Source organism: Zosterops lateralis (assembly GCF_965231275.1).
Source record: "Zosterops lateralis genome assembly, chromosome: 16".
Taxonomy (NCBI): Eukaryota; Metazoa; Chordata; class Aves; order Passeriformes; family Zosteropidae; genus Zosterops; species Zosterops lateralis.
In genome coordinates this window covers 6,150,234-6,174,247 of record NC_139776.1, presented here as the reverse complement: position 1 = coordinate 6,174,247, position 24,014 = coordinate 6,150,234, and the positions used below count along the sequence as shown (strand labels likewise).

Here is a 24,014-nt window from a genome sequence, read left to right as displayed (position 1 = left end):
CTCCAGGGATGGTGACTCCATCACTGCCCTGGGCAGCCTGTGCCTGGCTGGATAACCCTTTTAATTATGAAATATTCCCCAATATCCAATCTAAACCTCCCCTGGCACAACCTGAGGGCATTTCCTGTTGTCTGCTTGTTTCCTGGGAGAAGAGAGCGACCTATACCTGGCTAAAACCTTCCAGGGAGTCACAGGGAGCATTAAAGTCCTTCCTCAGCCTCCTTTTCTCCTGAGCCCCCTCAGCCATTCCTCATCAAACTCTTCTGTGCTCCAGACCCCTCCCCAGCTTTGTTGTTCTGACCTGCCCAAAAACTGACACAAACTTCAGGAAAAAAAAAAAACACAAAAAAAACCCCAACTAAAAAACAATTTCCAGACAGTACAAGCAATAGGAGAGAGGAAAAATCTCTGATACTCTGTTTGGTTTTGATTTGTCTGCCTTAAACAGCGCTAGTTCTATTCTGAGACAATTCTAAAAGGCAGCAGGTACAATTAGACTGGCCATTGCATGTGGCCAAGAGGATTCATGTTTCCCTGTAGCTCACAGCAGCTTGGCCTGAGGCAGCCTTGGTTTCAGAAATGCCCAGCAGAGGAATGAGGGAGTCCCCAGAGCTGCCCTTCCTCCACTGAGCCTCTGGGATGTGCTCCCATAAGGCTCACCCAAGAGGAAAGGAGCGAGCTGCCTTCTCTTTCAGATGATTATAGAAAAACCTTCAAGGAAAAGCAGGGTTTAGAGATGCCACGAAAACATTCCATTTCCTCCCAACAAGGCATGTTTTGTCAGGGAGAGCTGGAGGAGCCACAAACATTGTATAGCTCTCCAGCAGAAATCTCATTATCTTGCCTTTTGTTTTCGGGTGTGATGTATTTTTCTGTCGTATTAAAAATGAATGGACTCTACTTTTCAAGCCCTCCCATGCATCATCCTGTCTCCACTTGGAGTGAGTCACTGTGTGTTACAGGCTGACTCTTGTTCCCAGGAATTGAGTTCACAGTGGAAAACAATTATGCCTCACAATAACTTTACTAACGCAGTTAGTGTCAACCAAGATCTCGCTAAGTGGGGTGTTATGTAAAGATGTAAAATGAAGGATGGGGAGGATATTTGATTAACAGGAAGAAAGCAAAGCAAAATAAGACCCTGCTGCATCTGGAATGCTTAACTCCCATAGTACCAGGAGTTTGTTTCTCTGTTTAGGCTGAGGAGCACCTTGACAGTGAGCCTAAAGGAGGCAGGTCTGATGCTTTAGAGCTTCTAGAAACTACTGAGTTACTAAAGATTATGGTGTCTCTGAGCATTTCTGCCAATATAGCACCATTCTTATGGTTAACTAATTTCCTATCTCATCTGCATAAAAACTACTTACCTCTAATTGGTAATTTACCCCATGTGACAGGAATGCTGAGCTGATGAGTTCTTGTCATTGAAACTCTGTGTCTCCTGGGCATTGTTGTCTGTGCCACAAGGGCCTCTCCTGTATCTCCATCACTTCCTACAGAGAGTTAACTTTACACAGCAGTTTCACTTTCAACAGAGCCAACCCGTGTCCTTGCCAATCATTCAAGCAACTGAAGGTGCTACTCTGAAGGTGAGGGTGGGTCTTGCAAGTTTTCCTTCTCGAGTTTTGGGTGTGCTCCATCAATGCCTTCCCTGACACCCACACCTGCCCCCCTGCCTGCAGCAAATATGACTTGGCTCCACAGTTACAGAAATGCTGCCAAGCTGAGTGTAAACAGTGCCTGTTGAAGTTGTGCCCAGTGGGTTCTGACCAGGCTCACACTGGCTGATGCTAAAATGATTTATTCTCTCTCTTTTCCAGCTCGTGGGCTTTGTGTATGCCTGTTACGTGGTTAGTGTTTTTACAGAAGAAGAAGACAGCTGTAAGTATTTATCGACAGATCCTTTGGCAAAGGTTTTAGTAAATTTTATTTCCCTCTCAGATGTTTGTCTATCAGGACTGAGCTGCCATCAGACTTCTTTCTACCTCTGCCTCTGTGTGTTATGGCACTAATTACCCTTCAAGGATCAGCTATTTTTACTGTGAGGGTTTTTTCCCCCGTGTCACTCTGTGTTAGATGCTGTAATTCTGCTACACTTAGGGCACAAAACCAGCTTGGTTTTGGCTTCTCAGCTGGACTTAGCTTTAGAGAAACTGGGCAGCTGCTTCTGTTCTCAAGCTCATACAGCCTGAGAATAATGGTTCTGAAATATTACTGCTGTGATTAAAAGCACCTACAACAAAGCTTTCAGCCCAGGGCTCAAGTGGGAGACCTGCTGAGCCTCATGTGCCACAAGCTGAGGATGAAGTAGATCATGAGAGTTCTTGCCAAGAACCAATCTGACCACTTAATTCAAACACAGCACTTCCTCTGCTCTTAAATTACAAGGAGGAAGGAGCCAGGTCCCTCGTGTTGGGTACACAAATCTCTTCAGTGACAGCCAGTCACTGTGACACATGTCAAGGTGAAGACTCACAGCTCTGTGGGGCCTGTGCAGGTACCCACCTGCTCCTGGATTGCTTTGTCCCTCTAAAAACACCCTTTGAGACCAGTAATTTTGCAAACAGAAAAAGGGATGCATGAAGTTAAAGTAAACACAAAGTTAGATTTATTTGGCACCGTGTTGGGTCTAGGCCAGTTTACTCCAGCAGAGGATCTCATCCAAAGGTTTTACATCCAAGTGTCAATTCTTTTAAGGCATTGATTAGGTTTGTGCAAGTAGCTTTGTTGTTTTAAAGAGCAGCTGGCATGGAGGAGAGCTGGAAAACAACAGCTTTGAACTGAATATTTGAAAGTATGTGAAGAATGTGTTTTCATAGGAGCGAGAGGAGATGCATTACTTATCTGCCTTGTCCTTATGTTTTTTCCTTCCTTCCTTCCTGGCTGAACTCATTCTCTTGGCTTTATTGATCATTTCTTTAGAGCTTGGCAGTGCACTTAGAGAAGGTGCTACATTATAGTAATATTTTTTAAATTAGGCTATAGCTCTTCTATTAGCTAAATAGCTCCAGTTCTGAGCCCCTGCTGAATATTGTAAAGCAATAACTTGACAGAACTCATTTTTCTAGTAGGGATCTGTTAGGAGAGGCAACAACATGGAAGGAAGCTTTATCTAGGAAACACAGAGCTGGTAATTTCAGGATATGTATTTTTTTTTTCTTCTTCCCACTAACAAATTTACTTTCCCTCCCAGTTTCCCAGCTTGGAGTTAAAATGCCAGCTTGAATAATTAACAATGACAAACCATCAATATTTCACACTCACAGGGGTAGATGCTTCCAGTGACCTGAATAAATTTGAGCTGCGTTTTAATTTTCTTTTCCATTTGTGGTTTCCTTTAAATGTTGCTTTGATATGCAGCATGAAGTAATTATAAGTGCTGAGGCACATTAATCAGGAAGCTCATGCTAACGTGATTTTCATGAGAAAACACAGCAGTAGGGACCTACTAATGCTGAATTGTGGACAAGAATATTTTAGATGTGCTAATGCAATGTATTGAATCACAAGGAACCACACTTATGGGTTTTTTTTGGTTTTTTTTTGTTAGTGTCTTGGATTTTGAGTGCCCTGATGCTTGTATGTTCAGATGATAAGACTTGTGTTTGTTCAAGCTCAATAGTTACTGAAAACTGCAGTTCTTTAAAGTTTCTCAATTTAGGAGTATAACTGAGGTAATGAAGTTAATGTTTTGGGGAGTTTTAAATGGCAGCCTGTTTTGATTTTGGAATACTCAAATGCTTTCTAAAGTGGCTGAGAAAAGATAAAGTTTCACTGAAACTATTTGGGAATTATCCTCACAATTAACTTAGAGCCTCTACAGATTTCACCCATTACATGTCATTTATCCCAAAATCACAGTATCAGCATGAAGCTCCCCATCAAGATGGAATTTGTCAGAATCTGTTGTCCTTAGGTTTCTAAATATATTTTAAGAAGTTTGGGTTTTTTTCACATCCAGTATATTAGTGAATATTTTTTCTATTATTTGATCAGCAAAACCCTCAAACCTCTTCAGCTTAAATTTTAAATAATAGTGCCACCTTCAGGAAAGAAAAACAAACAGGCGCTTAAATAGTTAATAAAACTCTCCAGTTACTTTTAAATGGCAGTTGGACAGGATGGCTTTCACACTTCCATGCAAAATGTACTAACTTGGCACCAAAAAACAATCCAAACTGTTTTAAAGGTCTGTTTTAAAGGGTTTTGCAAAGCCTGTGAGGTCAGTCACAAATCAGAGCACCTCACACTCCTCCTGCCCTGGTGACTGTGCTGGCCAGCTCTGTGCTGCAGGCTTGGCCTGAAGTCCTGGGAGCTGAGGCAGCTTTGGAAAACTCTTCCCTGGTTACTGAGGGAATTGTCACTTGGGACTCTCCCTGCTGAGTTTCACTGCCCCTCCGTGAGCCCTGGAGAAGGGAAGCATTGTTCCTGTTTGTGCACAGTTAAAAGAAATTCAGTTGGCAGAGGGGACGCGAAAAATACCAGAGCTGGAGATAATGAGGTGGCTGCAGTTTTCCAAAGCTGCTGTTGCCTTGCAGGAAAGACAAGTGGGGCAAGAAAATTCCCCCTTCACTGTGTGACCTTCACGGGGAGGGCTGTGCTGCCAACTTCTCCCTGGCATTTGCTCAGGAGCTGTTCCCCAGCTTCCTCCCTTGGCTCTGGCTTTGTCTCTGCTCCTCTCATGTGCAGTCACAGCATGGTGGAAATACCCAAGGAGGCTTTTCTAGAACCTTTTGTTAGCTCTGCTTTAAGTTTTGTATTAGCTGGAATCTCCTCTTTGACAGGAGAGCCCAGAAATCCATACATGAAAAAAATCACTTTTCTGTTCTGTCATTAATTTTTTGTGTTTATGCCATGACATGCACCGAGCCTTTCTTTCATTTCCGTTCAACTTTCTGGCCATGTTTGTTTGTTTATTTGAGTTTCGATTTTTTTTCAGTTGATTTCATTGGTGGATTTGATCCATTTCCTCTCTACCATGTCAATGAAAAACCCACCAACCTTTTGTTCAAGCAGACATACCTGTAAGTATCATCTGTGCTAAGAGACTCCACCTGGTCTTGGTTTCATGGCTCGAGGGTACCACATGAGAAAAACCACAGGGGCTTTTTCCTCCTTGCAGGTTGCTTTTCCCCAGCAGGTTTTCAGGCATGGAAGGAGTGAGCAAATTGACACCAGAAGGATTGAAGCTGCCCTTTCTCAGCTCCAGAATTATTTTAAATTCTGTTGCCTCCAAGAATTGAGCCTTCCATGTGTGGGGCAGCCCAAGAATTCAGCTGAGAGCAGAAAGGGGAGTTGCCCACAGCAGCTTCTCTCATACCAATAATGAAGGGCCACTGTTGAATTCCCATTTCTGCCCTCTGAGGCACAAGATCACAATTTCACTCTGTCCACTTAAAAGCTGGTTCTTAATGAGATTCTCAAACACCAAGGCCTGTTCTGTCTGTTCAAAGCAGCAGTGAGATCTGATTTTATATTCTTTAAATTGATCTGCAAGAGGCAGTTCAACACATGGAAGTTTTTCACAGCATCTGCTGAGGGAGGCTGTTTTTCAGGAACAATGTTACCAGAGTCCTGCCAAAAAGAAGGATGTGAGGATGGTGGGAAAGAGTGGGGCTGAGGGAAGAAAAACTTCCCTGAGGTAGATTGGTAGATGTGCCCCTCTAATTTCATAAGGACTTACTGCCCACTTTGTCACTGCAGCACAAGATCAGGAATACAAGTAATTTTTGCAAAGCCATTGAATTCCCTGTAACTTTGGGGGTTCTATAGTGTTGTTACAAGAGATGCTACAGGAGATTAAATATTGATTTCTCTCTCATTTTGTCACAGTGGGGTGGAATTTTTCATAGTCTGCAGAAACTGTGCAGCTTTAAGCAGCTCCCTGATTTACTGGCTGGATGCAGCAGCGTGCTGAAGAAGCATCACATTTTTACAGTCCAGGTTTTGGGCTGCTTTTTTCTTAAAACCACCAGTTCTGCTTCTGAAAGAAGCTGACACTTTTATATGAAGAGAAGTTAGAAATGTAAAACTTTATTCTGGGCCTCAGTAAGAGGGGAAGCTGCTGCTCAAGTCCACAGATAATTTTGTTGTTCTTCCCTCCTGTTCTTCAGCCCATCACTTCTCTGCTGATATTTTCTGCCAGCACAAAATAATGTTTCTTTCAGGCTAACAGGAGGTGAAAACAGCTGCTGAGCTGTAGATAATGTGATCCTCTATAAATTTCAGCAGCCACCAAATAGCAATTTTTGTTTATTTATTTCAGCCTGTTGCCTTTTTTCCCTGTGTGTGAATGGGAGTGAGGGGAGGAAGGGATCATTAATTCCCAGGTTATGGAGTGTTGCAGGCTGGGGCACTGACTGCCAGATGCCCTTGTCCTGCTGTGGAAATCATTTAGGGATGACTTGAAGGCATCTCTTTTTTTATCTCTATCTTGTTCAAGAAGATGAGAAACAACAACTACATCCAACTTACTTGAAGTTTAAGTTCACAGAAGAACTAAGGATCAGGAACATGGGCTTTCTGGTTTGAACTCCTTCTGAAATGCTGAATGAAACTGAATTTATTCTACAACTGATCACTTGGAGCTGACTGCAAGCAGGAACTTCCATTTTAGGATGGCATCACCCCCTTGGCTGCAGTCAGATGCATTTTCTGGGCTGCCACACTTCTCTAACAGGATCACTTCCTTCATTCCCTAATGGAATTATTCTATTCACTCCAGTTTTACCTGTCCTTTTCTGATGAGATCACACTTTCCTCCCACTGTGCCCTTTCCTGCATTTTTTCTCTAGTCTCTCTTCCCCATATCTCTGAATTCATGAGTTTTTAGAGATCTGAGACCCCACAGAACAATGATATGAGCTGCTAAATTCAGTATTCAAACTGTGCACCCCAGTTCTGGCCTTCAGCTTCCAGTCACAGCATTGAAAGAAGTTCCTAAATACCTTTGCCTCCTGCTAGGAGGAAAACCACCTCCCCAAACTGTTACTGATAATAGGTACTTCCACACCATAATCCATTTGTGTCCCAGCTTTATTACAGTGATCTCCCTGACCTCAGCTGCAAGCCTCCAGTTAGTGGAAAACCTCACCATTTTTTCAAGTCAGGTGTTATTTTTCTCTTTTTAAAAAAAGCCAGCAACAACAATCAACCATCATTTTGAAATTGTTGTTTACAAAGGCAAGATTTAAGGTCTCAATTCACACCTTGAACACTCACACAGCAACAATGGTATTCTAAAAATAAAGTTATTTCTGTTTCACATTCCACAACTGCTTTTGCTCCACATTTCACTGACTCCAGGGGAGTTTGATTATGATGGTTACAGTTTGAAGTCACAACCTTAAGTAAAAGAGGCTCAAATTATCATGAAAAAAAAATGTTCTGGAAGTTTTACTGCACAAAAGAATTGCCCTAATCTCACTGCTGATTACCAATCAAGGCAACACACTAATTATTTAATAATAATATATTAGCACTCTTGGTAGAGGACACGTTAAAGTCTTCAGTGCCCAAGTTTCTGTGACAAAGTACTTATCCAAAGGATGGTAAATCACTTCTGGAAAGACAAAGTTGCTCACCTGAGGCTAAAAGAGAGTATTTCCAGGGAGTTTTTAGGGAGAAAGGGTTGAACTCTTTCTCCTCCTTCAACTGAAGTTCAGGTTGTGCCTGCTGGCCCCCCTTGTGCTGCACAGCACAAGACCTCAGCTCTGGGTTGCTTTTCTTTTTGTTTTTTCATTTGTAGTAACAGAATTCTCATCCCTTGAGGCAAAAGAGCATTTTTGCACCAATAACTGTGGAAGTGCTGGCCAAGCCAGCTTTGTCATCTCTCACTCAAGCTGTTCTCTCCAAGCCCCTGCACTACCTGCCAAGTACCCAGAGCATCCTGAGCATTTGTCAGCACCTCCTGCCTGCTCAATCCTTTCAGTTTCCTGACATCACTCTCCGAATTTGTTTTGGAAAGCAGCACTGTGCACTCTTTATAAAGCAGAATAGCCTCAAAGCATGATTTTGTATCCAGGGCAGTGCTAAAACAAGAACCTGCTGGATGACAGGAAGGATCTTCTGTTTATTTAAAAGGTAAAGGGACAAGCACTGGCTCTTCCTGCCTTGCAAGACTGTGTTTGCAAGGCCAAGCAGTGAACTGCACCTTTGTGAGGCTCCAGCCCCTAAAACTCATCTGGCACCTCAAGCACATCACATGAGGGGCTTCAGAGCTTTAATTTGTGTCACCAGATTTTATGGACTTTCCTTCCCTCAGATCTACCAGTGGAAAGGGCCCTGTGTTAACACAGGGTGTGACTTTCATCAGATGGAGACCTCAGTATTGACAGAGCAGCAACAGGAGGTATTGGTTAATTGAGGGATCTGAGGCTCCAGTTGGCAATTTCTCACTTCAATGGTCCCTGATCAATCTTTTGTGGGGCACTGTCTGCTGGCCACAGGCACGAAGCAGCTGTGAGCATTAAAGGACTTGTCCCCATACAACCATCATCCCTTACTGGCTTAAAGGGGGTTTTCAATACACCAATGTGTAGAAGTACACAAATAACATTAAGTCAAAAAGTCAGAATCCAAGACTGAAACACTGGAGTAAGATGGAGGGGGAGGAAAACTCCTTATGAATTGTTTTCCCATGTATCTTCTCCAAGCTTTGACAAGCAGAATAATTTACAAAGGAAACTTAAACAGGAAAAAAAATCCCACTTTGCTCTGAGGAGAGAGAAAACACAAAACAAAACACTTCTGCTTCTCTTTCTAGGTAGACTTTTTCCCAAACAAACAACATGAATTTGCAAACTCTTTTGATCATCCTGAAGCTGCATGTGTAAGAGGTGATGTTTCAGCCAAAAGCATTCACTCACCTTTACTGCTGGCTCCAAAAGTAGATCTGCTTATCCTGCTGCACCTACACCAAAAGCACATCACTGCAATTTCGAGCAGCCCCTTTATCCTAGAAATGACCCCTTAGCTTTCTTTAACCAAATTTTATGCAGCTCCAAATGCTGAGGATCCATAGATCTAACACCTGAGCTAACTGCAGCATATTCAGGTCTGACATATGCATAGCATTCTTTCCAGGCTTGAAGACTACTTAACCACATTACTTCTGAGCTCTCAATCCTATTCCTCCTCTGTAGTCAATCATATTTGAAACTCCAGAAGAGGAAAGAAAAAATTGTCCTCATTATTTCCACACCATTTCTGTTACATTGAGAAAGCAATTGAGTACTTGCTCTACACTCACATCCTGCCTTCACCTTTTTTTCCCCCCTTTATAGGCCTGCGTAAGTGAAGAGGAGCCAGAGGATGGATCAACCTTGCACTCCACCAAAGGTGCTGCAGGAAACAGTCCCCTGGGGCCTGGATCTTTGGCAGAGGAAATGCAGGATGGTGAACTCCATTCCATTTTTTTGTTCCTTGTCTTCTTTTCAAACGCAATGAATGTACATCAAAGAATGGCCACACGGTTGGTTTTTAATTCTCCAAGTGCCCTGACGAACCTTTCCTACCACAGTCTGCTGTACTGGCCCAGAAATGGCACAGGCCTAAAGACCTCTGGCAGAACAAGTTCACCAAGAGCCTCTCTCAAGAGCTACAGTTGAAGTCGGAGCTGCTTCCTTCACCACGGATCCAGAAAGAAGGAAGCACTGTGTGACTCCCTGGGACATTCCATATGTTCTGTAGTTAGCTTCCTCTCCTTTTTCTGAACAGAGCCTAAATCCCCTAACACAACTTCATCTCCTCCCTGCCTGTGTAAAACGAGGTGGGGGCTCTTTACACTTGAGTTACTTAGGCATTGTTGGGTTCTAAGTTATAGATGAGAACTTTTCCCTTCTTGGTCCCCACCCATCCAGGACTCCCTTGTTCTCTGTAGACATGGCAGTAGGCATTTGTCCTGGAGTTCAGGGTTCTGTGGCTTAACTCCTGTAATGCTCAACAGCTGAAAACTAGTACAGCCATCAGCTCCTCACTCAGCATGCAGCTTCACCACCCCCTTTCAACCAGCCAAGCCATCCTTGGAGCAGCTGTAGCTTACTCTGGGTCAGCCCAGCTACATTGAGTTAACCCTGGTGTAGCTGAATCCTGCTGCAGGCCACGGGAAAAGGCTCAGATCCTCATGGATCAGAGGTGGGTTTGCACCTGCCTTCCTCAGCTAGAGCCACACCTATTCCATGGTAACATCCTGATGGAAGAGGTTTGTTTGTGACAGGCTTTTTGAGGGGAGGGAAAGGGCTGACGGGGGAACGCAATTAAGTGGCATTAATGAGCTGCAGCAATTAATTAAAAAGAAGAACAAAACCAAGTCCAGTTTTGTTAGCTGTGACTCCCAGCATGTTAAGTGTCAAAAGCAGAGGAGGAGCAGTTGTCAGCCAGCCCTGGCATTTGTGGGCTGGTGCTTCAAGTGCTGTTGTAATTCCTTATTGTCTTCCTAATTTGTTTGGGATTACTTGGCATTTTTTGAGAAATGCTTTTCAGAAGGGTCAAGCTCGAAGCCATGCTAGGGAGAAGTGTGAGGGAAGAATTTAAAAAAAAAATAAAAACATTAAGTGCTAAATCAAAGACAGAATGATGCAGCTTTTTATTTTTGTCTCATTCTAAAGAACCCAGGAAGCAAAATCCTCTTATATAATCCCAAATGTATAAGCACTGAGAATATTTTTTACTTTTATGTGACTTCTATTCCATATAGAAGATACCCAAACATCCTGAGTTCTGCCTGGGTGCAGCTGCAAGTAAAAATGTTGTTTTCTTTAGGGTGTTTTTCCTCTTCTTTTAGCCACCAAAAGCCAGAGCTTCTGACTGAGCAAAACAAACAACTAGTTCCATCCTAGTTTAACACCTCAAAGAAAAAAGCTCAACCCTGACAGCTCTGTGTGACAAAACACAACTACCTCCCTTATTAGTAATATTGTGTCACTACCAAGTTAAAAAATACCAGTGAAACACAAGCTGCTCTCCCCATTTTGAGATCACACACAGCAGTGTGCACACATTGTTAACACTTTCTCCACCTCTCCTTTATTCACTTGATTTCTGGGTTACACTCATTCCTCTCTGCCCCACCTGATGGTCCCTGGAGAGGCAGAAAAACAAAAAGGAGAAGAATACACATTCTCTATTCAATGAGATTTTCCCGTGAAAGATTTCATTTGTTTGGGGCTTTTTAAATTAATATTTTTTCAGTTAGCTTTGACTTCACACTTTTCAGGTTTAATATGATTTTGTTTCCTCCGAGAGAGATTATCATCCATCAGATACCAGCAGTCTTTATCAGCCTTGTTTGGGAGCAACCAAAATTCAGCACCGATGGTGGAAAGAGCAGAGTTTCAGCTCTGAATACCTGAAATATTTCACTGGTAGTTTTGGGAAGAATTCCTGTAGATGGTAAGAGAAAGGATTTCTGGGATTGACGTCTGCATGTCTTCAACACTACACCTCTCCACCTGACCAAGCTCTGATGCCACTTTCACCAATAAAACTGATCAAAACCACTTGCCAGGTACTCTAAAGATATAAAGCATCAAATTATGCACTTAACAGCCTTGCCCCTTGGCTTTAATACACACTGGCGAAGATCAATGGAATAAAAGTGTGGGCTGACTGAGACACTTCAGAGCTACCACTCAATTGCCTGTGTTCATTGTAGCATAAAGCACCAATTAGTAGAAGTAAAATAAAAACCAAGCCCATATTCAGGTAAGCCTATAATATACAGTAGCAATGAGTGCCATTAATCATAACTAAAAAAAAGAATCAGTCTGAGAAGAAACAAAGCTACCAAGGGTCATATTCCACAATAAATTATCTCCTCCAGGTTTCATCAGCAAAGCCATTCCTCCTCATGCCCTGAGAACTCCTCTCATGGTCTGGTTGTGCTAGACCCTCTGAGTACCACAGGGTGACACAGTGACCCTGCTGTGTGAGGGCAGGGACTGCCAGACCATTCCACTCCATCCCATGCCGATCCTGGAGCAGCTGGAGGTGCTGGGTTCCCTCATCTCCAGTTTCGCAGTGCCCTCTGTTGGGGACAGACAGTGCTGGAGATGCTTCTGGCCAAAGCGTGGTACCTGCTGCTGAAGGGACATTTCCCCACAGGAAAACACACCAGCTCCTCCCTCTTCCTCATGTGGAAAAGCCACTTTTCTCACACTGGTCTATAGGAGAAGCCCCAGAAATAGTTGGTGCATGTCCAGCCCCATGGGGTTCCAGTCACACTGAGGTGAGTTTGGAAGGAAATAACCCTGTTCCAGCACTGAGCTGGTGTTTTCCCTTCTCAGATTAGGACAACTATTTATAAGTTTTTGCTGTATTTATAGAGGCAAAACAAAGTCAATGGTATCTTGAACCCAGACAACACTGAATTCGGCATGGTGGTGACACTCTGCTCTCTAGGAAAGCTGCTGTCTGGCAGAGACTCTACCAATTCCTCCAAGAGTTGCAGAGTTTAAACCACTCAAGTTGTAATTTCTCTCATCTTTGCCAAGAACTGCACTAATATTCCCTTCTTCTGAAGGCAGGGATGAAGAGAGCTGCCCTCCTATCAGAGATAACTGACACCTTAAATTACTCATAGGCAAGTCCCTAAGCTGTTTAGTAACCAGAGCTGGAACCAAAGAGAAGCAGCTCCAGAGCCACAAATACACTACAGAACCCCCTATCAAAACTCTACAAAAGTTCAGAATTACTCTGCATTTGCACAGTTTCATGTAATCAGATCCTTACTCTCCTTCATCCTTATCCCTTCTTTTGCAGTCTAAGAGAATCTTGAGGAGCCAGATTCTTCCCTGTGAGGGTGGTGAGGCTCTGGCACAGGGTGCACAGAGAAGCTGTGCCTGCCCCATCCCTGGCAGTGCCCAAGGCCAGGTTGGACAGGGCTTGGAGCAACCTGGGATAGTGGAAGGTGCCTCTGCCCAAGATGGGACATGGAATGAGATGAGCTTTAAGGTCCCTTCCAACCCAAAGCATTCTAAGCCTCTATGACCCAAGTGCTGTCTGGTAAATTCCAAAGGAAACTAGTGGATGGTAAGAACAGTTGCTTTTCTTACTCATGCCCATGTAGCACTGAAGGACAGATGTGATTTACACCCTGATGCCACTCTAACATCTTAGGACACCACCACACCCCTCCCCCAGTGGAGAATTGTACTCAAATCAGATACTCAGACCTCAAAGTTAAACAAAGGAAAAAATTTATTCCATGAAAAAGTTTATTTTTAAAAATATATTTCCTTTCCTTCCACTTAACGAGGGATAGTGTGGATGAAACTTACTCATTTTGGCTACGTGATAGAATATTTCACTTTAAATAAGAATTACCAATTTAGCCAGCAAACACACGTTCTAAAAAAGTATGTTTTCAGAGCTGTTTTCTAATAGGATAATACCCAACAGCAAGGGAAGAGCTCCATCAGAGAGACCATCCAGTGACCCTGAGCAAAGAGCCTTCCACCTGGGAAAGTCAGCTGAGAGCAGAGAGTTTGGAGAGTCAGGCCAGGCTTTTCCCCTTAGTTATGCAAATTTGAGTATTACTGAAACGTTTCATCAGTTGTTGAAAATTCAACAAAAAGAGGAGAAAAAAAAAAAGACAGCAAAAAGGGGAAAAAAAGGTAGATTCTCCCTCCCCCACAACACATTGCTGCTGAGTATTCTAGTCTCAGTGGAATGAATTTTGTACAAAAAACACTCTCATTTTCAATCAAACTTCCTGAAAGAATCCCTAGCAGAATAATCTCTAGACAACTGCTAAGTGAGTGAGAAAGAACCAGAGAGTCTGCTGAAAAGAGTCTTTGATTTCAACACAGAGAGCAAAGATTCACTTGAGAACACAAAAAAGTGCAGAAGGAGGATCTCTGTCAATAAAAGCCTCATTTTGGAGGCCAACAGAACCCAGCAGAGTTTTCCTGGAGCACTCCTAAAGCAAGAATAGATCAAACCAGCAGTTCTTCCTAGAAACACTGCATGGGAGACACATTTAGTGAGGTTTTACACTTATGCTGAGTTACCCTGCAAATAAGATTGCTCCAGCAAACTATTTCCTTATTTTCTCCCTCTGCTGAGTTGTGAAAGAGTTGTCTAGAAGGAAAGATAAATCTTTAAGGGTATAGACTTCTCTTTCTTCTCTTTCCCCTAGGGTGCATCATGGCTCAGGACATGAAAGCTCTCACACTGCCCCTGATGACAGCTCTGCAGATGGGACACAGCCTCAAGTTGAGGGCACATTCTTCACAAGCTACCAGGTGGCCACAGGGAACAAACACAACTGACACATCTTTGTCCATGCACACTTTGCACATCCTCTCCTCTTGCAGGCGGCGGAGCTGTTCTTCTGTGCTCAGCTGAGACTCTTCTTTACAAAAAAAAAAAAAAAAAAAGAAAGAAAAAAACCAAAAGCCCAAACTGTTAGTGTTGTCACAGCTCCAGAGTGCCACTTGTGACAGCTTAGGAAGTCACACTGCAACTTGCCCATTGTTTTGTTCAGAGACTGTGAAGGTGGCAAAAGTATCTCTCAAGCAAGTTTTCTTTAAGCTGAAAAACTACAGCTATTGTAGACTGGGTTATCTACACAAGATTCAGCCTATCTACATATGCTGGACTGAGCAGGGACACAGATCAACAGAATTTACTGTGGTACATAAATCATCCCCATAACTGGATTTTTTTGTAGCAGCTGCTTCACAGGGGCACTCCAATCCCTGAATAAAGGTTCCTGTGCTCAGGTACCACTCTAACACACAGTCCCCTTTAAAATAAGTGAGTTAGTATAATGACTACTGTTACTCTAGAACTCCTCCCAGTTATGCTTAAGCTCAATTCCCCATCACTGCCAGCCCAGAGCACCTGATTCCTTTTGCTGCACAGATCGTGTTTGTTGTCTTGATGTTCCAGGCTCTCTCTGAACAGCACCTGTATAACCAGAAGAGAAGATGGTATTCAGTGCTGCCCCCTTTATCCCTCTCCCAACAGTGTTGTGTGAAAAGATGAACTACCCTGGACCTCAGAAGCATTTGGTTAAAAACTTCTTAACTCATCCTGGTGTGGCTGATGTTCTCTGTGGTGCTTCCGTAGCTACTTCAGTTCACTTCACCTCCTTGCCAAGGCCTGTCTGTCTACATCATACTCTCTCCTCAAAGTTGGTTTATCTGTCACATCAGCTGGTCATTCCAGCTCCTGTGCTACTATTTAATCAAAATTTCAGTTTTGTGGAATTTTTTTTCCATGTTAGCTACAGGAATGGCAGACCATGCTGTGGAAGCAGGAGCTTTAGAACTGCATCTCCAAGTAAACTTCACTTGGCAAACAGACTTCACAAAACAGATAACACAAGACAGAAGCTAAAGAAGATATATATTATCTAGACAAGAACTGTGCCTATTTCTAAACAAGTTATTGCTTCCAATTTTAAATAGGCTCAGAGCAACCATCCATCCAAAGAGCTTTGCTTCAGACAACTGCCTCTGTCTGGATCAGCTGTGAATTTGTGCACAGGCCTGCACATTGTGGAGCTGCTGGTTAGTGCAGGTCTGAGGGCAGCAGGAAACACCAAGGATACCCCCACCACAGCCCAGTGCAGGCAGATACAGCCACTGACATCCCAGTAACCACAGCTTCTCCAGGTTCCTTTAAATCAGACCCTCATTGCTCAGCCTACAAAGGAAAGGCAGGCTTGGGGACATTACCCCTCCCAGTTCCAGGCTGGGCAGAGTGAAGGCAGAGCCCCAGCACAGTCCCAGCAGTGCTCCAGGTGTAGTGAGGAAGAGATTAAACACCCCCTAGCCCAGCTGTGAGTCAGGCCTACCTCTGCTTCCTGCTGCACTGCTGCTGGCCCCCCAGCCTGACTGCAGCAGGTCTGAAATCAGCTCAGACTCAGACGGGTACAAAGTCCCAGTCAGCAAAAATCTATTCTCCACCAGGTTTGCCACCCAGGTGGGGTCAAAGCCCATCTGCAGGACATTCTGCACTATGAGACTCTGATCCTCAGAAGGATGAGCCAGCAATTCCCAATTCCTCAGAGGATCTGTAAAGCAGTGAACAGGTATTTTACCAAAAAGGCAGAGCTTTGGGCAAAAGGTGTGCCATTCCTTGAAGGCATTCTACATAAAATGGCATTAATAGATCCTAGAATAATCCTCAAGCTACCATATAGCTAGATTAACTTCCACATTTATTTTTTACTTCAAATCATAATTCACACAAAAGTTAATCAAAGCCAATTTCAGAAAAGCCCAGACACTTATTCTGAATGGCTTATTTCATGTTATCAGTGAAGAGTCTCCTGTGTTTGGCATCAGTCCAGAATCCTTATCTCTGCATGCACATCCCAGAACAGAAGCCTCAGAGCTGCTTTCATGAACATCAAGTGGAACATCCCAGTTGAAGCTTCTCCTACCTCAACTATTCATCAAGAACAACAGAAGTAGAAAATTCAGCTGGCAGTCTCTTCAAAGGCTCAAGTCCTGCTCAAGCTTATGGGAGCCAAATTTCATGTACTTACATTTCTGGGAGCCACTGATAAATGGGAATAAACCCCAGGATCAACATTTTTATGAACATCTAGACCCTCTACTGTTCTCTGGTTTCTTATCAAGCATGTTTAAAATGTTCCAGTGAAGGATTTACAGACAAACATCAACAGCAAGAGCATGCAAAAGTCAAAGGTAAGTTAGGTAAGCACTCAAAACTCACATGATTATCCAGACTAACTGTCTCTGCCCTTAGACTAAGAGGTCTCACGAGAACAAGTAATTTTGTTTCTTTAGCTAGAGACATTTCCTAAAACCACAGTGAAACAGCTTCTAGAATATCAAAACATCTCACAAGCACCATGTCTACAGAGGACAGAGCAGCTGAGGTGGGCTGGTAGAACTCGGACTACACCACATTCACCAGAAGATAAAACACCATGGAGTTACAGCACTGACCTTGGGAAGGAGAGGAGTCCTGCTCAGTCTGATCCCAGGAATGTCTCTGAAAACGATACAAAAAGAAGCATGTGTTCAAAACTCTCCCATCTACCAAGCCTAATCCAATGCACACAAAATATTCATGACTCACTGGAGCCAGCAGGGTGGTAGAAAAGGTTGCCTGAACACTGCTAACAAATTCTCTCCCTCTTGAGTGCAGTAAAAATTCACACCTGTGAGCAGAAAAGTTTAAGTAGGTTAGTACAGGATCTTCCAAGTGGAAACAGCAGTTTGAAATTTAGAAGCAAAGGGTGTTACGGGCAATGAGCAAATTGTTATACATCCAGTAAAGACAGGGTATAAGGTGTTTCACCTGCTCTCATTATGCACAAAGGTCGACAGTAAAAGGATCATGATCCCTCCCCCTTAATTCAGTCTTCATTTTGGCCCAAGATGAGCTCAGTCATAACATGCTTTACACTAGACCACAGGAACCGTGATGAGAGAGCAGTTCACAGGAAAGCAACAAGAACTGCTGCAGAAACCCAAGGCTTACAATACATTTCTTCTTGTACCTCAGAGTAGGAGTAATGAAAGCTCTTCTTTGATGCTGAAGAAAGTTATTTTATTGAACTCTAGGTCAAATTAGAGAATCTCAGGCCTGAACTGTGCCATTCCACCTGAGCTTGAACATTTTATTTTACTTTTAAGGTGAGAGGATATAAATATTTCTATCCTATGAAAGAAAAGTATCAGTGTGGAATGCATGACCTATTTTTGGCCTTGCTATGAGGGGTATTTGTTAACCAAGACCGACTTACTCTGGGTACCACTTGGCATGTTCCCTCCAAGGGTCATCTCCAATAGACCAGCTCCTCACACCTCCATCACAGTAAAAACACCTCACTACATCTCCTTGTCCTGAAAGGGAGATCAAGAGATTATTTGACACCTGAGACACTGCATGCCCTACTCTAACCCTGGGTGAGAACCTGGGGTGAAACTCAGCACAAAGCACAGGCTTTGGACAGAAGAGATGAACACATGACAATTCACCAACACAGTGCACATTGTACAGGGGCAGGAACTCGGTGTGAGCTCCCAGAGCTGCAGGTGGTTGAGATGATTCCAGAAGGGGGTCACAAGCTAACAGGCAGCACCCATGGGAGCAGCTGAACTCCCATGCACAACCCCTCTGCCTGCCTTTAGAGCAGAGCTGTAATTAGTTTTACCTGTGAACACACTTTGCTCACTAACCGCAATCTGCCATAGTGCCAATACTTCCTCTGACTGGTCAATTCAGAGAGGAGTATTCCTTCAAACCTGTTACCTAAACAGCAAAGCATTCTCAGAGGGAAAGAATAACATTGCATTGATATTCACGTGCATGTGATTACAAGAAATATTGCCAATTTTCTGAAAAAAAAAAAAAAAAAAAAAAAAAAAAAAAAAAAAAAAAAAAAAAGTATCTGATTTCTGTATTTCAAATGAAGAGTCCTTAGAGAAACAAGTTACAGCAACAGCCAGATGGGCTGAGTCCATACAGCTGTCACTCAGATTTGGGGTTTTGAGAAGAAAAGGCTTCAGTGCAAGACAGAGCCTATCCAAAACATGACACACCAAGCAAGTCCTTTTAGAAGTGCAAGGACTAAATACATTCAATGGATCTTAAAGCACACACTTTTCTGTCAGTAAATCATCTGTTTCAAACACATCACCTTTCCCTCTCCTGCTGGCAAGGAGGTATTTACTAGCAGACCCCCTCGGTACCAGAAGGGGTTAAATGTTGAAATGAATTCTGCATAAGCAGCAAGAGAAACAGCACAGGCAAAAAGGAAGGATGTGGTTTTTAACTACAATTCATGTACACACAGGTACTTCTAAGAGCAATAAAACAGCGAAACCTTCAAAAGTTAACTTGAATCAGACTTAAGGACATTTCCCCAGAGTACCTTACCTGTGTAAAAGAACCCTGCTCTGGCCAGCTGCTCTGGATGCATGTTGGAATTTTGTGGCCAGTTCTCAAATGTAGACAGTCTCATCTCCTCTGTCACCATCTCGGGGTACTCTGGCTCATTGGGCAGGGCTGTGTCCTCACTGACTATCCCCTGCAGGACACTCAGGAACTGCCCGTCCACAGTGTCAAAGATCTCCTGCAGGGACAGCATCTCCTCTTTCCCAACATCCTTACCACGGAGGTATTTACAGGAAGGGAAGAAATTCAGGTGCTCTATTATGGGGCAATCACCAGGTCTCCAGTCCTTCAGGACACCACCACAGCAGAAACACTGCACTTCATCCCGGGGACCCAAATAGAAAAATCCAGCCTCCGCCAGGTCCCGGGCAGACACAGGGGCGCTGCGGGGCCACTGCTGGAAAGTCCTCATCCTCCTGGCCACGCTCCTCATGCCGGGATCAAAGAGCTGGCAGCGAGCACCCCTGGGCTCGGGCTGCTGTGCCGGTGCTGCATCCCCCATGGCCGCGCTCTGAAAGAGAGGACGGGAGAGCCCAGGGCAGTGAGCTGCATCCCCAGCGGCTGCCAGGCACCAACTCACCCCGCGTTATTATCCCCGGCCCCGTGCACATTCCAGAAAGCTCCTGCTCTCAACAAAGCCGGGCTTGTTTCGGAATTGCAGCCCAGTCATGGATCTGGTGTTTCTGTGCTTTGCTGTTGAACTTTTGCTGAGCCCTCGCTGGGGTCTGACAGGAAGAGCCCAGCGCTTTCCAAGGCCCTCTGCCAATGGACAGGAAAGATGGACCGGAGAGGGGAGGGCAAAGCCTGCGCTGCCCCCCAGGCTGAACCAGGCCAGCCTTTGGCATCTGATCTGCAAGACAAATCCCCAGCCGTTTTGCTAAGCCTTTAAACGAGCATTAGAAAGGCTCTGCTTTTTATTCCCCAAACCAGGCGTGTCATAATAAAACAGAGAACGGCCACACCCAAACAAATTATGTCTCAATCTCCCATTTACAGCCAAACACCACACACACACACAAAAAAAAAATCACATTTCTCATGTCTTTATTGTCATGATTATTAAGCAGTGATTATCTAGAAATAGCTCTATAAAAGAGAACTTTTCCAAGCCATGGCCTAAAATAATTAGGTGCAATTTCTATGAGGTGCTGTCCTTAAATCAAGGATTTTCTAGTTTTTGTCATACTCTACCTGTGCTGCTTCTGTGTAAGAAGAAGAGTGAGATTAAAGAAGTCACCAAGTGCCTGATTCTCCAAGCTCTCATCCTGCTTAAATTAACAGCCCTTCCCTGGGTGATTAAGCTGAACTGCAACTCAGCCACTGAGTCCAACACTTTCCCTATGGCTGGCAAAGACACTTGCAAAAGGCTCCACAATGACAGAACTGAGAACCAAAACCAACTTAATCCCCTTGGAATAAAGTCCCTACACAATGTGATAAGTGAAACGTGCAATCAACTCCCCTTTTTTTTTAATTAAGGGCACTCAAAATCCCTTCCCCACCCAACTCAACAAGCGAGTTCAACTCAAGGAAGTTGCATTTCCTATCTACTGGTTATCAGGGCTAAGCTTTATTAGTGCACAGACCCCAAAACGTCACACAGGAAAATGGTAAATCAAGCAAAAAGAATATAAATACACACCTTTAAAAGCTACAATTTTTCGAGGCTGGTACAGCACATTAAAATAACAGATAACTACAGCAGTACACAGCAAAATACAAAAAAGTGGAGACCAGAAATGCAGCAGCTACTCTGCAGCAAACACTATCACAGAGACTCTGAGGAGGCTTAAGAAACACTCATGCCAGTAGCATCTCCAAAGAACTATTTCTCTTAATTAAGAGCGGCAGCACATTTAGGGAAGTAAAATCTTACAGGTAATTTTAGCCACAAAACCCACAGTTGTCCTCCATAGGTATTACACATTCAGTGAGATTTTAAAATCAAAATCAAACTTACTCAAACCACATGCCTCTCATAATAAAAGGCAGCAAGGAAGAGAAAGTTTATTACAAGCAGAATTTTCCTTCTATAATGACAGGGACGGAAATCTGGGCTGGAAGAAAAGGCTCTAGAAGTCCCTTTCAGAAACTGTGCTTTATTTAATGCAATAAAGAAGCTACTTGAGAACCATGTCACTGGTATAAGGAAAAGTTCATAGAGAAAGAGAGTTCTGAAGCCATTAGCCACTGATGGCCAGCAGAATGTGCAAGCTAAGCAAACTGAGGAGAGACAGATTGTTTGCCTTGACAGCAGATTCTGCTCCCAGAACACAGACACTTGTTCTTCCACAATCAGCACTGCTCTACTCTTGAGCCTTAACAAAGCAAAAGCTGTAACTCTTAAGCTACAACAAATTTCAGGTTTCACAGAGATGAGGGCCAGGTTATCTTAGCCCTCCTCCACCTAGAAAGCACTTGAGAGCAAGCTTCACTGCTCTTTACTTTGTGTCTGCACAAAAATAATTATTTCTTCCTTAAAAGACCTTTTAATAAGAGGTGCAAGATAGGAGAACAAATACATTTACCTTTTGCTTATTAAGAAGCTCATTATGGTTTACCTGCATATTCATATAATCAGCAGCAGATTCATTAATTCTGCTAACAAGGCTCCCCAAACCAAATTAGAATTTTAAATAGCTGTAACACCACTAAAAACCAATATTCTACCACAATCCATTACTTACAGAGCAATACAAAGCCAAAGCAACATTACAGCTCGTACCGACAATTAGCACAATAAAAATAAAACTATTTTTTAAAAAAGCAAAACAAACTTTACCTGAAACATGCTAACTAAACCCCAGAAGGCTTCCATGATTTAAAGCTCTCTCAACACCTCAAACTTCACACAAAAAAAAAGTCTCTCCCAAAGCAGAAACACTGCCAAGGAGTAAGTGAGCCCACCTGACTCAGAGGCCATTTATAATGCTTAGTTGCCCCCAATTGGTTGGGATGGGCTGAAGTTCTCCATTGGCTGACCACTCCAAATTTCATCTTTATAAAAAGGAGCCACAAGGCAAAGGTATGAAGTTAAGCTCAAACTTTCTCCAGAAAATAACAGATCTTGTTAAAACTTAGTCTAGTGCCAGGTTATCCTGACCCCTATGATATAATGGCTGTCACATCTCTATTTTGCTGTGCCTCTATTAACAGTGTTTCTGCACCCTTTTCAGATTTTTCACATGTATTTTGCACCTTACATTTCTTAAGAAAATATATTGTAAAATTAGCAGATAAATAGCAACAATAATTTTCCCCAGGCAGCTTGAACAGGTTGCATTGCCTTTACATTGGGAATCAAGTCTTTTTCTACAATTGCATCTTCACAACTTGAAATCCTCCTATTCCTTTGCCTTCCTGTGGTCACAATTCCACAAAATGGAAGATTTTTAAGGACAGTTTTGAAAGGTGCAATTACTTAAAAAGGTATTTTCCTTTACCACAGCCTGAGAAGATACATAAAGCTTCTTCTAAACTCGACAAAATATCATCTCTCCATGAGATAACATAAGAACATGGGTGGTTCATGTTTCTTAGAAATGATAAATTAGCATTTTTCTTTTAATAAAGTGATTCAGAGTTCTTTTTTTTTGCAGACGAGCCCACACAATCATTCTCATTAAAAAGAACAGTGTTGGGTTTTTGCTAATTAAATACTCACTAATGAAAGTCCCTGAGCAGTAGAGGGCAGTGCTTTTATATGACATTTACAGAATCTTGTAACAAGAAAATGTGCTGGGGAGGTTTGTCCTTAGTGGATTTCTCTGTAATAAAATACATATGAAGATAATTGCACATTATCTTCCACTCCATGGACCCTGTCCTTTCTAAGTCTATGCTGATTTTTGAAGAATGCATCCTAAAAATCCAAGGGACAGAGTTAACAAAATCCCTCCTGCCAAAGCTGTTCGGGGTCTGCTGATGGATTATAGCAAATCACCTGTTAATCAATAAGAGTGATTGATAATTCTGATTTTATGAAGCATTTTACAAGCAATGACCTCATCTTCTACTGCTTATAACAACCTGGCTTCTCAAAGGAGTGCACAATTCCACCTGTTTTAGGGGAAGCCCCAGCCTGATTGTTAAAGAGGAAAAAGCTGTAGAAATTTCAGAGGAGCACAAAAGCAGCTTTTAAGTTAATTGACAACATTGGTCTATTTCTGGCAATGGTTATGTTTTTTCGCTTATATAAATAACATTCTTCCATCATAAAAACTTCAGGACAGGTTTAAGGTTGATTATCTGTGGGGATATGCTCATGTGGTTTTGGGGAGAACATTTCACCAACAGAGGAAAGCTGAGGAGGACCAGTGAGGTGACTGTAGCAGAAGAAGATGAAATGACACCAAGTGTGGTGCTGAGAGCAAGTAAAAACAAGTCACCATGTATAAATGATAGAGTTTTATTTTAGCACACCAAAATGTGGAAAGCAAATAACATATATAATCTGTTGTATGCAGCTTAAACTGATCTTTTTTAGCAAGTCATACACTTTCAGTTTCTTTTCAGAGCATTAAGATGTCCTACTGAACTTCTGAATGCTTCTTAAAATGAGGAGTGTCATGAGCTAGTGATAAACAAATGTGGGAATCAGTAAACCTCAATCAGGAGCCCAGGACAGATCAGTGATAGTGATCAACAGTGCCATCACTAGACAGTGATTGGAAACACTCAATGAAGAAAGCAATATAAACATAATCAATCAAAAATCTGCTTGCTATTATCAACCTGATTCGGAAGGAAAACAATCAATAAATACAAGGGCCAGAGTATATCTGGAGACAGCATAATGAAGAGCTTGAAAGCACTGAAGTGACTGGAGCCCCTGGAAAAACTCCAGCAGAATTCAGCATCTTTACTCTGGAGGTGCCACACAGCTGTAAGGGGCTGAAGCTGCTCTGTGTGGCTTAGTTCAAGGAAGACCATTGTGCTTTCATCAATAAATTAAGAGTTTACCGAAGAAAGAGGCTTTTATAACAGGAGAGAAAAAAGGTATCAGCTGGCATTGGTGAAGAAACAAAGAGGCTGGAACACAAAAGGAGACACCACACCTTGCCACTGCAGCTGATGCATAGAAACTGGGTACCAAGCAAATTTATGGCATAGTTCCCATTCCCACTTGCGCA

The 24,014-nt window shown here is 42.9% G+C and overlaps 2 protein-coding genes across 3 annotated transcripts in view; one reads left to right on the top strand and one right to left on the bottom strand.

Moving 5' to 3' along the window:
• Nucleotides 1-10,566, top strand: part of NKAIN4 (sodium/potassium transporting ATPase interacting 4) — a 50,575-nt gene extending 40,009 nt beyond the window's left edge. The window contains exons 5-7 of one of the 2 annotated variants that reach the window (XM_083873409.1): nt 1,821-1,881; nt 4,940-5,024; nt 9,285-10,566. In XM_083873409.1, coding sequence (XP_083729535.1) covers nt 1,821-1,881; nt 4,940-5,024; nt 9,285-9,294 — 156 coding nt within the window. In that variant the 3' untranslated portion in view covers nt 9,295-10,566. Of the gene's footprint in view, nt 1-1,820; nt 1,882-4,939; nt 5,025-8,764; nt 8,843-9,284 lie in introns of those variants that run through there. The other variant, XM_083873410.1, reaches the window with a different exon arrangement.
• Nucleotides 10,567-13,094: 2,528 nt separating this feature from the next.
• BIRC7 (baculoviral IAP repeat containing 7) lies at nt 13,095-21,700 on the bottom strand (the record flags this gene model as incomplete). Its single annotated transcript, XM_083873564.1, has 8 exons — nt 13,095-14,353; nt 14,845-14,910; nt 15,803-16,021; nt 16,926-16,971; nt 17,059-17,140; nt 17,729-17,828; nt 18,865-19,393; nt 21,665-21,700. 8 exons carry the CDS (start codon nt 21,698-21,700, stop codon nt 14,151-14,153), a joined length of 1,281 nt encoding a protein of 426 aa, XP_083729690.1. The 3' UTR covers nt 13,095-14,150.
• Nucleotides 21,701-24,014: the final 2,314 nt, after the last annotated feature.